General features: G+C 45.7%; 1 protein-coding gene across 1 annotated transcript; it reads left to right on the plus strand.

Annotated features, from left to right (window-relative positions):
- Positions 1–23: 23 nt before the first annotated feature.
- On the plus strand, positions 24–16,236 carry DDX42 (DEAD-box helicase 42). Its single transcript, XM_058820369.1, has 18 exons — positions 24–58; positions 1,796–2,022; positions 2,634–2,784; positions 3,361–3,422; positions 4,411–4,447; positions 5,856–6,005; positions 6,227–6,331; positions 6,890–7,009; positions 7,384–7,560; positions 8,055–8,183; positions 8,406–8,505; positions 8,710–8,757; positions 9,237–9,334; positions 10,171–10,447; positions 10,920–11,146; positions 12,343–12,453; positions 12,949–13,050; positions 13,584–16,236. Exons 2-18 carry the CDS (start codon positions 1,802–1,804, stop codon positions 14,739–14,741), a joined length of 3,273 nt encoding a protein of 1,090 aa, XP_058676352.1. The 5' UTR covers positions 24–58; positions 1,796–1,801; the 3' UTR covers positions 14,742–16,236.
- The last annotated feature ends 239 nt before the right edge of the window (positions 16,237–16,475 follow it).

Here is a 16,475-nt window from a genome sequence, read left to right on the forward strand (position 1 = left end):
GCGTCCGTCCCCACCCCCCGCCCCGGTAACCGGGGAAGTGGCGGCGGCGGCGGCTGCGGTGAGTGCGGGGCGCTGAGGGAGGGGAGCGGGGCCGGGCCGGCCACGGCGGCGGGTCCTGCCGAGCCGGCCTGCGGGGCCTGGAGCGGGCGGCACCCGCCGCAGCCGCGGCCCGGAGCGGGCGCGGGCAGCCCGGGCCTGCCCCGCACAAAGGGCCCGGCCCGCACCGCCGTTCCGCGGGCGGGAAGGGCCCCGCGCAGGGCCCGGTGTGCCGGACAGCGCCTGCCCGCGGCTCTGCGCCCCCCGCCCGGTCCCTGCCGTGCCCTGCGGAGGGCGGGCCCGGCGGGCGGGGGTCCCTCCCTGCAGCGGGAGCGGCCGGGGCGCATCGCGGCCGTGCCCGCGGATCTCGGGCGCCGCAGGCGGCTCCGTGTCCCGCGAGTTCCGTCCCGCGGAACGGGGCCACGGGGCAGCGAACCCCGGGGTTTTCCTGCGCTCTCTGCGTCCTGGGGGAGCCTCTCCCTGTTCGCTCGCTGCTGGCGAGTGGGCGAGCTGACCGCGGTTTGTACTTTTGCTGCTGTATGGCAATAAAAAAGTGGTCTGCCTTATTTTTGAGGTAGCGGAAGAGGGAAAAAGGTGGATAAGTACAGCGAGGGAGAATTATTTCAATCAGATTTTAACAGTCTTTCAAGATTCCCACTGTGCTGTGACAGCAGAAATGTGGTTCCACCTCTCACCCCTCTGTTGTAGTTTTTGATCTCCCAGTGTCACAGATCCGCAGGTGTAAAAGCTACGGATGGTCAGGACAAGAGGGAAACCAGGACTCCATGGTCAGCTGCTGCCATGGAGAGCTGAACAGCAGAGTTTCCCCCGAAATCCGCTGCTGAGCTTTGGTCTTGACTCGAGATTTATGGAGCAAGCCCCACTCTGGTAAATGTTCAGCACAGGGACCAGCTGCACTATTTACCTCCAGATTGTTTTGAAGTTGTTTTTTTGCCAGTGAGTTCTGATCTCATTGAAGATTCTCAGTGTGAGAATTTGGTTAATAAGACTTGTACCCTTTGGACAGTCAGTTATAAAGCATTGGAAAGCAGTGGTTGTCTTGCTCTCTTTCCTGCCTTACAGGTATGATTTACTTGACCATGCAGGTAACTAAATGACTCAAGAATGGAAACTGTAAATATTAATATATCAGTTCAGTCATCATCTTAGAAAATCAAGTTCTGGGCAGACATTGTTATGTGGAGGGTTTAAAATACTGTTTGAAAAACAGAGATGGGGGAGCATATAAATATGTTAGAGATTATATATATAGCTGAAGGTGGTTTAAGAGGCAATTTGAGTTGGCTTTTGGCAGAGATGTGCCTGGGCTCACACAGGCCTTGTGCTGCTCTGGGCCCATTTCTCTGGAGGTTGCTGGGTTGCAGCAAAATATGCACGGAGCTATCTTTTCATCTCTTGTTCCTCCTGGTGTTCAAAGTTCTGGCCTTGGGTTTGTTTCCCTTAGACTGCAAACAGGACAGGTAATATCTTAAATGTGTTTAAGTAATCCTTGAAGGACACGACCTGCTCTGGAAGACAAGCACTTTGGTTTTATTCTTCTTTGGAATTGTGGGTATGTTCATACTACTGACAAAAGACCAGAGCCTCATCCTTTCTGGGAAAACAGATTAAACTCTTATCACTCAGAGTTCCACAAGCCCCTGTGTCATGACTGAAGTGATCACCTAACAAGAAAAATCACGACAATTACCTATAACTGCCTGAATCAGAGCATTAATTTATTCCCTTGTTTTAACAGGTCACCATGAATTGGAATAAAGGTGGACCTGGTACCAAGAGAGGCTTTGGGTTTGGTGGCTTTGCCATAACACCTGGCAAGAAGGAGGAGCCCAAGCTGTCTCAGCAGTCCCACAGCGCTTTCGGCACCGCCGGCTCCTCGGCAGCGTTTGCGAAATCGGGGCCTCCTCAGCTGCCTTCCTTCTACAAAATTGGGTCAAAGAGAGCCAATTTTGATGAGGAGAATGCGTAAGTGCGGTCACTTCTCATGTTTATGTAGCTCTAGATTTTAATGGCTTCATGTTTCTGAGGTTTATTTATATAAATATCTGTGACATTTATGTAAATAAATAGAGAATAATGTACTTAGAAGAATATGAGATGCTACAGTAGCCTGCAGAAGCTTTCCTCCTCCAGTTTTCCCCTCTTGAGAACATATTTTATTCACTCTATGGTCTTCTCAGAGTTGGAGCCAAGTAGGATAAATTTGGGTGTGTTTTGCACAGGGAAACATTGATCTCCACAGTTCTTTACTTGGCTGCATAAATGTATAAATAAGGCAGCAAAAGTTTGGATTATTCAGCCTGGAAAAGTTTGGGGCTGACCTAATTGTGGCCTTCCAGTACGTAAAGGAGCCTACAAGAAAGATGAAGAGTGACTCAATTTTATGATACCTCCTTGCCCTGCTTTGAACTTTTAACAGGAATAATTGTAAATAAATAAATAAATCTCAACATCTTCGCTTGTGTCCATACTGGCTTCTGTTGTCCATGTGGGTACCTTGACTCAACCAGAAACCATGAAGGACAGCACAGTGCTATAAACCATGTGCTGACTGGGCTGTTGTTCACTTTTTTCAGGTACTTTGAGGATGAAGAGGAAGATTCCAGCAATGTGGAATTGCCCTACATTCCTGCAGAGAATTCCCCCACTCGGCAGCAGTTCCATTCCAAATCAGCAGACTCTGACAGTGATGATGATCCTCTGGAGGCATTCATGGCTGAAGTGGAGGCAAGAGCCAGCTTGGGGAATGTTTATTCATTGCTGTGGCTGTCCCTGTGTGCAGTCAGGGGCAGCAAATGTCACTCAGGGCTTTGGCAGCTGGAGTCAAAATGCCACTTAACTTTGTGGTTTATATAGGATGGTGTTAATTAGACCTCAAAAATGGATTAGAGAGTGGATGTGACTTGCAGTAATTTAACTATTTAACAGCTTTGAGGATGTCACATAGAGCTCTGCTTGTTTCTGAATATCAAACTAAGGTTTTCTGTGTTTTTCACTACCTAAATGGCAATTGTTTGTATTCATGAGCTAATTTTTAGCTACAGTTCTATTTTTAGTTGGATTCAGGAGGAATATGAGGGATTTATTTTTTCAATAGCACTGTCACAAGCTTAGAGTAGTATATAAATTCAAAGGTACTAGTAGGAGAATTTATTTAGCAGAATCACATATGGAACAAGACAAAAATTAGTCCAAGAAGTGTTTTCTCTGTGACATAATGGTTTAATTAGTTAGGAACATTTTCCCCTTCCATGTTTTACCATCTTGGTCTTTTTAACATGTGACAACTTTATGACCTGCTAGGATCAAGCTGCTCGAGACATGAAGAGACTTGAAGATAAAGACAAGGAAAAGAAGAACGTTAAGTAAGTTCTCTTTTATCATTCCCATGCCTGCTGTGTCTTGTATGGTGCTCGGAGAATTCTGAGCATTTTGTTGATGATGGTTGTTCATTAGGCAGTGTAGGATATACCTAATAAACATCATTAACCTGTGCTTGAGATGCTGTGGGTAATGCTTTGTGCTTAAAAATGGGATAATAGGGAAGAATCCATGGCAAACTGCAACAATACTGAGAGTTATCCCTGCCAGAAGCCTTTCTAGGTCACAGAAATCGGGGCAACACGTTGTACTCCTGCCACTTTCCAGATCAGCCTGGGTAGTTTTTCTGCTTCCCACACCCTTGGAGAGATCACAATGGTTTAGCTTAAAATTGTATTTATGTGAGCAAAATAAGTCAGTGCTGCTGTACCTGGACTACTGGAGACTCTTCTAAACTTGGACTAGGTTTTAGACATGAAAGCTGATAGATGAGATAGCACACGACATTTGGAGTTTAAAACAGTTTTAATTCATGCAGCTTATCTATTTGTTTTGACTAAGGAAAATAATGATGCTGTTAATTCTTGATAGAAATGTCAGATATATTGATAGAAGTTACATTGCATGGGGTTGATCAGATTATACGTGGTCCTGACACAGAACACCGGATCCAAATCACCACCTGGGAAGTTCTGAACTGGATTTGCACTTCCTGGCTCATATTCCTCTTCAGTTATGGGACTTCTGTAGCATCAAGAGCTTAGACCAGGATGATCTTTGATGTGGCTTCTGCTGGGAAGATGGAATCCTAATCTTTCAGTCTCAGTGCTAGAAGTAAAGAGAAGTCTTTGCAGGGTCACTGCTATGGTTGGCACCAGATATGAAAACTCCATGGGTTGGGAATATAAATGTTGCCCTGTTGATAGTGTTGTGTCTTCCACGAGATCTGGAGCTCAGCACTAATCAAATGAAACTATTGAGCTGAGTCTGTGGAACACTTGCAGGGAAGTTTTTCTCCGCTTGTTTTTCCAGGGGTATTCGAGATGACATTGAAGAGGAAGATGACCAAGTGAGTTCCTATGCAGTCTTTCTATCTTCTTTTTTGTTGTTTTGTATTTTTTAACTTTCCCTCTCCAAACACCTAACTGCTAGGGACAAACAAAATTCCAGTATCCAGACAATTCAGCAGGAAGCTGTAGTGGTTACCTTGCTCTCTACCCTTCCAGGTGTTTTAAGAAGAATATTAGACAGTTGCATTCACTGATGAAGATTTCTTTCAGTCAGTTTGAAGTTAAGTTCAGTGTCTGAGGATCTTACACATTGCAATTAGCACGATCAGCTCCAGCAGACACCAGGGAGAGGCTGTTGGACTGTGGAGGCTCCTTGCAGTGAAATGTGGGGTCTGTTCAGGGCAAGAATCAGGCTCTTTGATCCCTGTTTTCAGAGGAGCTCCACCTGTCATTGAGCTTTATAACTATCACTATCACTATAAGTATCACAGCAGAAATAATAAAGAGAAAAGACTTAATTTCAAAATGTACCTTCCTACTGAGTTGTAGTTACTAACACTTGTGTTACTTGCATTAATGCAGAGCTTGGCAGGGTTGTGTGGCCTTGAAGGCCTCTGCTTCCAGTGTAGCTGTGCCAGAGTTTGAGCAGAGGTGACTTTATGCCTGGGGGCAGCTGTTGTTCAAGTGTATTGTGTGCATAGCTCTGTGACTGAGGGTGACTGGCCAGGAAAATGGAAAATCCACATGAGTATATATACATGTTTGTAATTGAGCCTTGCTTTACAAATCTGATCTTAAATATTTGCTCCAAGTCAAGCAAGACTGGTGCTTTCTCTATGAGGAAGTCTCACACTGGTGTGCCAGTGAGAATCTGAGACACAAACATTTTAGTGAGCTGTGAGGATGGCACATGATAGGGTGGCAGAATCTTAACTCGGGCTTGTCTTGAAGGACTCTTCTGAAATACTTTCTTTCACATTTGTGTTGACTCAATGAAAAATAGATTTCTCTTCATTTCCTGAACTCTAGTTAGGGGAAGTCAAGAAACTATCTTTGGCATAGCATGTTCAAAAAAATCAGTATCATATGCTTAGTAACAATGTGTTTTCTGGTTAGAAACCTACAGTGTTTTGTTCTTTATGCTTTGTTCCTGTGGAAATAAGAATAGATCCTTCTGTTGGTAAACATAACAAGACTTGGTAGAAGGAGTTGTTAGCAGACACAAGAGAAGTTTGGCTTTTAGGAGCACTTTGTGGCGTAGCTGACACTGGAGTCGTTTTCTTCATTTGCACTTCTTGTCCTTCAGTATATATCTGTTGGTGTTTATTAGAAGAATCAATTTTAGTGGAAGTAGTTACCTTGTTCCTCAGTGGGTGTGAAAGCAAACAGCCACTTAGCACATACATCCCTTCAAGCAGAAGTGTTGCATGCTGTGGTGTGTGAGTTTGCTGCTCTGTTTTGCTGCAGGAAGCGTATTTTCGCTACATGGCAGAGAACCCCACGGCTGGTGTGGTGCAGGAGGAGGAGGAGGATAACCTGGAGTATGACAGTGATGGGAATCCAATTGCACCTTCCAAAAAAATCATTGATCCTCTTCCACCTATTGACCATTCAGAGGTAGGAGGCACTTCTGGTCTGTTCTGTTCTGTTTGAGGCACTCCAGAAAGCAGGAGCTGAGGAGGCCCCTGTAATATTTCAGTGCTCTCTTTGGTAAATCATACTAAATTTCCTTGAAATGGCTTCATTTAAGCAAGAGTTCTGGCAGACAGTTAAGAACTTCAGAAAACAAATGAATCTTGAGTCTGGACTAACTGAGTAATGAATTAATTACATTGCAGATTGAATACCCACCATTTGAGAAAAATTTCTATGATGAGCATGAGGAGATCACCAGCCTGACCCCGCAGCAGGTGGTGGAGTTGCGGCACAAGCTGAATCTCCGGGTAAGCTGGTGACAAAACTGCTCTCCCAGCAGCTTTGAACTCCCTTTCAGCTTTGGCCTATCTTGGTTTAAATGAGGATTTTCACTGGGAACTCCAGCTTTTGGATCCAGTCCTCTCAGACACCTGCAGCGATGCTGATTTCTTGGAAATCTCCTATGGATTTGTGAAAGTGGGCAGTGAGGAATGCTGCTTGGACTAAAGAGCTCCAGAGCTAGGAGTTCAAACTGGAAATAAATGCAGAAATTAGTTCTTTGCCATTTCTGATGTGTTAGTGGGGTGACCCTCTGTGAAGGGAATTATTTGGGGTAGAACACCAGTTAAACACAAGAAGGTAAAAACAATGTTTAGTAGCTCATGTCGCTTGACAGATAATTAAATTTTTATACCTGAAAGTCTTTATTCACACAACACATCTGGAATTTGCACCCCGTTAAATTTAATGTCCTCTCAAAAAGAATAGTTCTTTTTCAGAGGCAGAGAGAGACGTTTTTGGGGTTTTTTTAACAGATTGCTCTTTGTTTTTCTCTCAAAAATATCTTTTTTTTTTTTCTCTCCAAGGTGTCTGGGGCTGCTCCTCCAAGGCCTGGCAGTAGTTTTGCTCATTTTGGGTTTGATGAGCAACTTATGCATCAGATTAGGAAATCTGAATATACCCAACCCACTCCAATCCAATGTCAGGTGAGTGTTGTTACTTCTCAAACTTGTAAAGAGAACGAAAATAACACATGCAAAGCTCCCTCATCCACATGAGGAGGAGACAAGTGCAATTCTAGTTGCCTGCAGAGTGGGTTTTTCTAGAAAAATGGCTTTGGTATTTTTTAAATAGAAGTTTGCCCACTTCTTTCCTTGTTGAATGACCACTATAAATATATCCATATTCCTTTTTTATTGTTTTGGTGAATGAAGAACATTCAAGTAATGTCTCTTGCCTAGAGAAATGTATGAAAAGTTCAGGATTTTTTTGAGCTGAGCTTTCCTTGTTACCTGAGTTTTCCTGTATTGTCCAGCACAAGGATGTGCATAATGTGGGCTTCAAATCTCCTTCTTTTTAGGGTGTTCCAGTGGCACTAAGTGGCAGAGACATGATTGGCATAGCCAAGACTGGAAGTGGGAAAACAGCTGCTTTCATCTGGCCCATGCTGATCCACATCATGGATCAGAAGGAGCTGGAACCAGGGGATGGTCCCATCGCAGTGATCGTCTGCCCAACCAGGGAGCTCTGCCAGCAGGTGGGTGTGTAGCATTCCTGCATGTACCAGCCAGTCTGCTTGGAGAAGGAGGCAAAATTCTTGGCAGAAATTACCAGATAACATCAGGAAAGTATTTGAAAAAACTACTTTGTGCATGAGTAGCCTGGGTCCAAATCATAGCTCTTTCTTACCATGCTATTCTTGAAGAATCATGACAAACCTAAAATTTTAAATTTTTGCACCGTGCTCCTATATTATTTTTAGGTACAAGAATGCTGTGTATGCATTGTGACAAATTGTATGTGCAGAAGGATAGAACCTGCAGGTTAAATTATTGTTGGATGCCTAAGTAGGTTTCTCAAGTTACTGGAAATTATGCACATGTGTCGAAGCGTTCACCCCTGAGGAGTTTGGAATCATTCCATTAAGTTACTGAGGAGTGCATTTCAGGCTCCATGCTGCATTTCCAGGGTAGGTGTGTAGTCTCAGAGCTGTGAGATGTGAGCTGTGCTGTGTCTGTGTCACACCCTCAGATCCACTCGGAGTGCAAGCGCTTTGGCAAAGCCTACAACCTGCGCTCGGTGGCCGTGTACGGAGGAGGGAGCATGTGGGAGCAAGCCAAGGCCCTGCAGGAGGGGGCAGAGATCGTGGTCTGCACACCTGTAAGTACTGTGGCCACCAAAGCCAGGGCTTTGCTCTGCTCAGCTTGGAAAACGTTGTAAAAATCTGTTCCTTTGACGTAAATATTGACACTTAATTCTAGACTGAAGCCTTGAGATGTTTTCTGTAGTCTCTGGTAAGTCAGGATGCAAAGCAGCTAGGTGGTTGTATATATTAACATGTTTTTAAAGGTGCTTTAAAAACTTGGGGTTTTTTCTTACTAGGGTCGTTTGATTGATCATGTGAAAAAGAAAGCTACAAACCTGCAGAGAGTCACTTACCTTGTGTTTGATGAAGCTGACAGAATGTTTGATATGGGATTTGGTACGTATTGAACCAAAGTCACTATTTTGGAAAGCAGTGGTGCTCAATCCCAGCTTAGGGGGTCTGTAAAATTAAATAGTGAATGAGAATCACTCATTCTGTCTGTGATTATATGTTAAATAAAGCAATGAAACTGCATTTTGACTTAATTTTTCTAAACAATGAGCTTACAGGGTTGATCAGAGTGTTTCTTCTCCTTTGCAGAATACCAGGTCAGATCAATCGCGAGCCACGTCCGTCCTGACAGACAGAGTGAGTAAACAGTGAGTCTGGAGCAGAGCTTGGATCTCCAGTTCTGGACACAGCCACACCAGGAGACTTGTGCCAAAGTCCACTGGTGTTATTCTGAGCGTGGGCTGTTGGGAGGGAGCAGTTGTGACATGTGGGCATTCAACTCATCTCTCTGTAATCCCTTCTCCGACTGCACTCAGAGCAAAGATGATTAGCTGAATTCATGTTCATATGCCTTGAAATTCAGTGTTCTGAGCTGCCATGAGAGAAAGTTCACAGCAGAGCTCTGTATTATCAATATTTCAGATGCCATGTAATGTATTTCCATTTTGTGGTATTCTAACAGCGGTTGGTAATTTCTATTAGAACCCATAAAACCTCAGCTTCAGTTCACTGACACTCAGGAATCCAGGTCCTCCTTCACAACATCTGTGCAGTGTTTTTACAGTTCTGAAAGGAAATTTCTACTTCAAGGCATTTGAAGCCTGTTTGTCTTCCAGCCCTGTTGTTCAGTGCCACGTTCCGTAAGAAAATTGAGAAATTGGCTCGGGACATCCTGATCGACCCAATTCGGGTTGTGCAAGGAGACATTGGAGAGGTAATGCCATAATACTTGTGAGACACTCAGAGCAAGGAATTGTTCTGTTTCTGTTCTCTGAAATTTAAGTTAAACTGCATGAATCATCATTTATAGTTAGCTTAAATAATTTGTGCTTAGCAAAAATAGAAAGTTTTAGAAATAGTGGGTTTCTATTTTTATCTTGTTGACCTTTCCACTGTGAGGATTTATTTTTGTTATTAGGCTGAATCAGTGGTTGTATCTTTCAGTTTTGTCTCAAAAGCATAAACAAAGCCATTGCAACTTCTGCAGTGAAGAATTTAAAAGTTAAAATCTCTGTCCCATGGTTTACATGGGAATGTTGATGCTGGACTTGCTTGACAGTGACAGCTGAGCTATCAGCAGGCTGGGATCTGGTAGGAAGCTGACGAAGTGGGCAGATATAAACTTGCTGGGAAGAAACTTTGCTAATAATATATTGAAACTGTTGAGAAATTTCACAAGATGCCTTCAGAACATCCTTCTTTCAACCAGTTCTCTGTATTTTTTGGTTTTTACATCAGATCTCTTTAAAACAAAAGAAATGACTGCCTGAAGCCCCTTCTTTCTGGGAAAAAAATTCCTTGATTTTGCTTAAGAAAAGCAACAGCTTTCACAGCTCAGTCACAGGGCCTCTATTCATTGATCTAAACTATTACTGTGTAATAGGAGCATCATCCTTGAAATATTAAAATGTGTCAAAATGAAATCTTTCAGAGAAAACTTGCAGTTGGTGCTGTAAGCTGCACTGCACTGTATTACTTGTGATGCAGAATGTGTGGGAAATCTGTGTGTTGCTCTCACCTTCCTGACTCTGAGGACATTTCTGCCCTTAGGCAAATGAAGATGTCACTCAGATTGTGGAGATTTTCCCCTCTGGGCCCAGCAAGTGGAACTGGCTGACGCGGCGCCTGGTGGAGTTCACGTCCTCGGGGAGCGTCCTCCTCTTTGTCACCAAGAAAGCCAACGCAGAGGAACTGGCCAATAACCTCAAGCAGGAGGATCATAACCTGGGGCTGCTCCATGGGGACATGGACCAGAGCGAGAGGAATAAAGTCATTTCAGAATTTAAGAAAAAGGGGATCCCCATCCTGGTAGCTACTGATGTGGCAGGTATGTGACCTTCTGGAAAGCAGCTCAGACAAGCTGTGGGTATCAGCAGAAAGGCAAGAATGTTTCAGGGGAAGGCAACCAGCTTGGGTTCCGCACCTGCAGAACAATCAAACAGTTCCAGGTGCTTTTCAGAACCATGGAATATCCTGAGCTGGAAGAGACCCACAGGCACCATGGAGCCCAGCTCCTGACCCTACACAGACACCCCCAAGAGTCTCACTTTGTGCCTGTGCAGTACGTGGCATTGGCAAGGGGAGTTATTTTTAGTCTCTTAATGATGCCTAAATTACAGCCTGCCATTTTTTAATATACAGAAAGAAAAGCTGTGTCTTAAGAAGTGGTTACTGTTCATTCATCAGCTGATGTACCTTTTGCCTGCAGGACCAGAGCAGGGTGATACCCTGGTACCAGAGGAATTGCTCTGAGTTAATTGGGATAATGACACTTCCCACCACATTGCTTTTTCTTGCAGCTCGAGGCTTGGATATCCCTTCCATCAAGACTGTCATCAACTACGACGTGGCTCGGGACATCGACACGCACACGCACCGGATCGGCCGCACCGGCCGCGCGGGGGAGAAGGGGGTGGCCTACACCCTGCTGACCCCCAAGGACAGCAACTTCGCTGGGGACCTCGTCAGGAACCTGGAGGGTGCCAACCAGCACGTCTCCAAAGAGCTGCTGGATTTGGCAATGCAGGTATGAACCAGCAGAACTCGAGGTGAGGAAGTTTCGCTCCAGGTTCAGCACAAAATCAGCCGGCTCATGTTGCTGGTTCCATCGTGTGTTAGCAGTGACCTTTTGGGGGTCTGTCCTGGTTTAAAGTAGGTTTCCTAGTGGTTTTAACGGCCTTTGAAAGAATCCATGAAGATTTGGTAACACAGTATGTGATCTATTTTGGGGCCAGGCACTGCCTAGGAAATGAGGAGCTGTAATCTGCTGATGCCAGCAGAGCATTCCAGTGTCTCATTACAGTCAGATTTATAGCAGGCACCTGGGAGATGCAGCTTAGTTGAAAGCTAAACTAGAAAACAATTACAGGGACATTCCCTCTGTGAAAGGGTTGTTGCTTGATCATTCCACCTGCTTGGCAGTGCTCTGGCAGGTTTGCATATATAGGCATGACGGGTAGCTGCAGCAATTGTGCTTGTGCCACTGAACTTATCAACTCTTTAATTTCTTGTATTTTGCTGCCTTTATAGCTGCAAGAGAGCCCAGGCTTTTTGGCAACTCCCAGATTCAGAGATGGATTAGCAGGCCTGTGGACACACTAGCAAGTAGCTTGGACAGCAGCTGCCAAAAGTAAATACTTTTCTGACAAAGGCAGCATTTTCAGAAGGGACAGAATTAGTGAGGCAGAGCTTCCCTGACTGCCTTGAGAGGAGCATGTAGGAAGCCAACTGACTTACTCACATTTGGAGAGACTGCAGGGCATAAAAAAGGTGCAGCCAACTATTATTTAAACACCTGGAAACAGCAGGTCTGGTTGGGCTGACATTCCCAGGCCACTGCTTGGAACAGAAAGTTTTGCTGACAGACCCTCATTTCTCCTTAGCCAAGCACTGGGCTAAATCACTGAAACCAAAGTATGAGCAAGAGCAGAGCTCCCAAGTGATGGCATTGGAAATTGTGTTTATTCCTGGGTTTATTAGAATGCAAACCTTAACCTGAATGAGAGTTGAAGGTGTACAATTAGTTTTCATAGAAAGCATTTGTAACTCAAAGCATCAGACCCACATGGCACAACTGCCTACAGCAGCTGTGTGGTTAAATGGAAAACAGTATTTACATTTTCCTTTTGCAACGCTCAGTATCCCTTTTTTCTCAGCCTCATTACATGCATTTATGAAGCTTTTTATTCCCTGTGTTGAGAAGCACTTGTCCCTCTCTTACAGAACCCGTGGTTCCGGAAATCCCGTTTTAAAGGAGGGAAGGGCAAGAAGCTGAATATTGGTGGTGGTGGCCTGGGGTACCGTGAGCGCCCCGGGCTGGGCTCAGAAAATACTGTAAGTAGAGATGCTGAAGAGGTTGTTCACAGATTCTTGGAACTTTTTCACTTAGTATTGATTACTCTTTAATTTAAAAAAATCTTGGTACTGGATTACAGTGTCTGCTTTAAAAGTTCTCACAACTCAGCATCTTTCAGAGTTAGGATCATATATCTCAAGTGAAAGTGTCCTGTGCTGTTCTTCTCTTGTTAAGAGCTGCTTTTTTTAGAGCTAGAGTGATCCAGAAGGTTTGGAGATTCCTCATAAAATAGACTGATGCTGTAGAATAAATGCTAATAAATTACTTCAAAATTTCCAGCCATTTCCAATCTGATTCTTGGCAGGAAAAAAAAATGGAGCAAACTATTCCACTGCTCAGGGCTCTCCAGAAGTCTGTCATCCTTAGTGGGTGTATTTCCTGAGTGCAGGGACAGGATACGTGTGAGCAATGGTTGAACTGAGTGTGTCTGTGAGGGCAATTGCAGAGGTTTATCCCATTGTGTTTTTGCACAGGACCGTGGAAACAACAACAGTGTGATGAGCAACTATGAGGCCTACAAGCCATCCACAGGGGCCATGGGGGACAGGCTGACAGCAATGAAAGCAGCTTTCCAGGTTGGTTCCATGCTTGGACTCCTTTTCTCCCCTGAAAATGAAGCAGCCCTGTTATTTCAGGGAAGCTGAACGTGGTGGTTGTGGCTGTGTCACTTGCAGCGCACTCAGCATGGCAGTCCCAAGTGGTGGAATTAGGTACAGGCTGGACTGAACACATTTGCACAAATTTGCCAAACATACTTTGTTTTCTGCTGCCTCTTTGCTATTTTTTCTTTCTGGATTCTGCATCTGGGCTTGATTCTTTTCAGCAGTAGGGTAATTGCAATCAAAAGGGGAAACAGAAGCTCTTTCTCTTCAGTGTAAAAATTAACCCCACAATGTAAGAATTCCCTTGGTGTTGTCTGGTAGGAGGTGCCTGTTACTAACTCTGTGTCCATAAGCGCAGGAGGAATGTAATCACTCCAAGATTGACTTTTTCTAGGAATTCTGTTGCCCCAAAATCCAAGGTGGGCCTGTGACCGCACAATGACTCCGTGTTCTGTGGGGCAGCACAGACCCAAACCTGCTCTCTCTTGTCTCTCCCTTTCCTGCAGTCCCAGTACAAGAGTCACTTTGTTGCTGCAAGTTTAAATAACCAAAAGACTGGGAGCTCTGCCGCTGGTGCCAGCGGCTGGACCAGCGCCGGGAGCCTGAACTCCGTCCCGACGAGTTCGGCGCAGCAAAGCGCCGCCAATCCCGAGAGCCCCATGGCAGCCACGGCGGCGGCAAAGGGAGTGCCAGGCTTCACCAGCACGGGCAGCCTGAGCAGCGTGCCCCCCTTCCCGAGCACCGGAGCGCAGGGCTTCAACAGCACAAACAGCAGCGCCAGCAGCCGGGAGGGCGGCAGCGGTGGCATCGCCAGAGAACGGTACAACGACAGCCGCAACAGTCGGCACGGCGAGGCCCCGCGGCGCGCTGAGGGCAGTGCTGGCCGAGGGGAGGGTGCTGGTGGCCGAGGGGAGGGCAGTGGTGGCCGCTTCACCGAGGGCCAGCGCTTTAACGATGGTCAGCGTTTCAATGATGGCCAACGCTTTAACGAGGGCCAACGCTTCAATGATGGTCAGCGCTTCAACGATGGCCAGCGTTTTACTGAAGGCCAACGCTTCAGCGATGGTCAGCGCTTCAGCGATGGTCAGCGCTTCAATGATGGTCAACGCTTTAATGATGGTCAGCGCTTCAACGATGGGCAACGCTTCAACGATGGCCAACGCTTCAATGATGGCCAACGCTTCAACGATGGTCAGCGCTTCAATGATGGCCAGCGTTTCACCGAGGGCCAGCGCTTCAATGATGGCCAACGCTTTAATGAGGGCCAGCGCTTTAATGAGGGCCAGCGCTTCAGCGATGGTCAGCGCTTTAATGAGGGCCAGCGCTTCAATGATGGTCAGCGTTTCACTGAGGGCCAGCGCTACGATGGCCAGCGTTACACCGATGGGCAGCGCTTCAGCGAGGGCCAGCGCCACGGCGAGGGCGGCGGCCGGCACAGTGACCCCTCCCGGCACGGCGACGGCCGCCACGGTGACGTCCACCGCCACGGCGAGGGCCGGCACTTCAGCGACTTGCCGGGCACCAACCGCAACAACGGCGACAGCAGGAACAGCGAGAGCAGGAATGGGGAGAACAGGAAGGAGGCCAACAGCCGAGACAACAAGACAGATGGCTTTGCTGTCCCAGAGCCCCCAAAACGGAAGAAGAGCCGGTGGGACAGTTAAAAGCTGGGGCTTCACAGCCTGGAATCTCTGCAGGTGGTGTTGTCGTTTTCCAGAGGATTTCTGGGGGTTGTTGGGAACTGGTTGTTGAGCAGCTGGGGCAGGAGGAGGAAACTGTGAGAACCCCCGTGCGAGTTCATCTGCGGACAGACTCCCCTGAATGAAGTGCACACAACACTTAGTGAAAGAAATCATTTTGATAAAGCTCCCTGGGTTCTGCTTTGAAACATTCAGTGCTCGAGTGACTCTGCTGGATTTAAACAGATCTTCTTGACAAAAAAGAAAAAAAAAAAGGTGTTCCACATCCTTGGAACGTTAAGAAACTGTTGTCCATAGAAGTATAAATTAGTCTTTTCTTAACCAGCGTTCACATTTACAAACCAGTCCAGTCCACATAGAGATGCTCAGGACCTGCCTGTTAGACATTAATCTTGAAGCAGTTTGGTCAGTATGGTGAGTTCTTCCTCCATCTCCTTTTCACACATTATCCCCAAATAATTTGGTCTCCAGGTTACCCTTTACCTCTCTCCTCATCCACTAAGAATGTATCAATTTGCTTTGCTAAGGTGGGGCAGAGCAAGTTGGTTTCATTTTTTGGGGTTGTTTTTTTTTTTTTCCTTTTTCGTTTTGTTTTTTTGGGGATTTTTGGTGTGTGTGGAGCTGTTTGAGGGATCCCTCTCCATCCCAGCAAACCACAAATCCACTTGTAGTGTAGGTTGGACTCCCTGGCTTATTTGTGGTCAGTACTTTAATTCCAATCCCATTGCCCAGATATTTTTTTCTTTTGAAGAACCTTCTATTTTCTAATATCCTCCATTCTGGTGGAAGCCTGCATAGCAAACCTGTGTCTCTGCTGTGCCTATGCACCCTCTGTTCTGAGAGGGTTGAGTGCTTTCTTCAAATTAAAAACAAAAAAGGGAAGACAATGTAGATAGACCTCAACAATCAGAGGCTGGAGCCCCCCAGGAAGTGTGGCTAAAGGAAGAAGATTCAGAAATTCGGGGATCTGTTGCTCAGAAGCCTTTAGGGAGAACTCAGAAAACAATTAATGAAAAGAAACAGCTCAAATCTGGCCTTGTTTTGGACACATGTAGTAAATCTGTAAAATCTTGCTTGCCCATTTTTAACTCATTGTGTGTATTCCCATTTTTTAACTTCTTTTTTTTTTTTTTTTGCCATAAGGTAGGGAAGAACTTTTCAGTTGGGACATGTCAGCACCCACCGCTGGCTCGTTTCCACTGGAAGATGTACCAGAAGCTGTCAGGGTTTTGTGACATTGTGATGTTTTCTTTATCAGCTGTGCATTTACTTTCTGCTTGCTCTAGTAAATGTTTTATTACTGGTACAAAAATATGCAGCATGTGCTTTTTATTCTCTTCTTTGGCTGTCCTGATGTGCGAATGGAGAGCTGACAGTCTGGAGATCTGACTGTGTCTGTCTCACCAGCAGTTGTGGATTGTAGTTGATAAAATACTTCCTGTGCTTTTTCTTAGTATCTTTCACCCCAAAATGTTTCACAAACCCTGTTTTAGCTTCAAGGTCTCCTGGAGAACAGATTTTTCACCACTTTATAGAGGAAAGGATACAGCCCAGAGCGTGTCATTCATTTCCCCCAGCTTTTCATGGGGTCCTGGGCAGACCTGGAAAGAGAGCCCAGCAACAGTCCCAGGATCTGCCACCTGAACTGGCTACAGTTCAGACACCACATGATTATTTGGGCCCCCTCAGAAACCAGCT

This window comes from Ammospiza caudacuta, chromosome 27, assembly GCF_027887145.1.
Source record: "Ammospiza caudacuta isolate bAmmCau1 chromosome 27, bAmmCau1.pri, whole genome shotgun sequence".
NCBI lineage: Eukaryota > Metazoa > Chordata > Aves > Passeriformes > Passerellidae > Ammospiza > Ammospiza caudacuta.

Bases quoted from the DNA above. Each gene is read 5' to 3' on its own strand.
- DDX42 (XM_058820369.1), top strand. From the start codon at position 1,802: ATGAATTGGAATAAAGGTGGACCTGGTACCAAGAGAGGCTTTGGGTTT. The intron at 6,332-6,889 runs GTAAGCTGGTGA...TTTCTCTCCAAG, and splicing joins GGCACAAGCTGAATCTCCGG to GTGTCTGGGGCTGCTCCTCC. The intron at 7,010-7,383 runs GTGAGTGTTGTT...CCTTCTTTTTAG, and splicing joins CCACTCCAATCCAATGTCAG to GGTGTTCCAGTGGCACTAAG.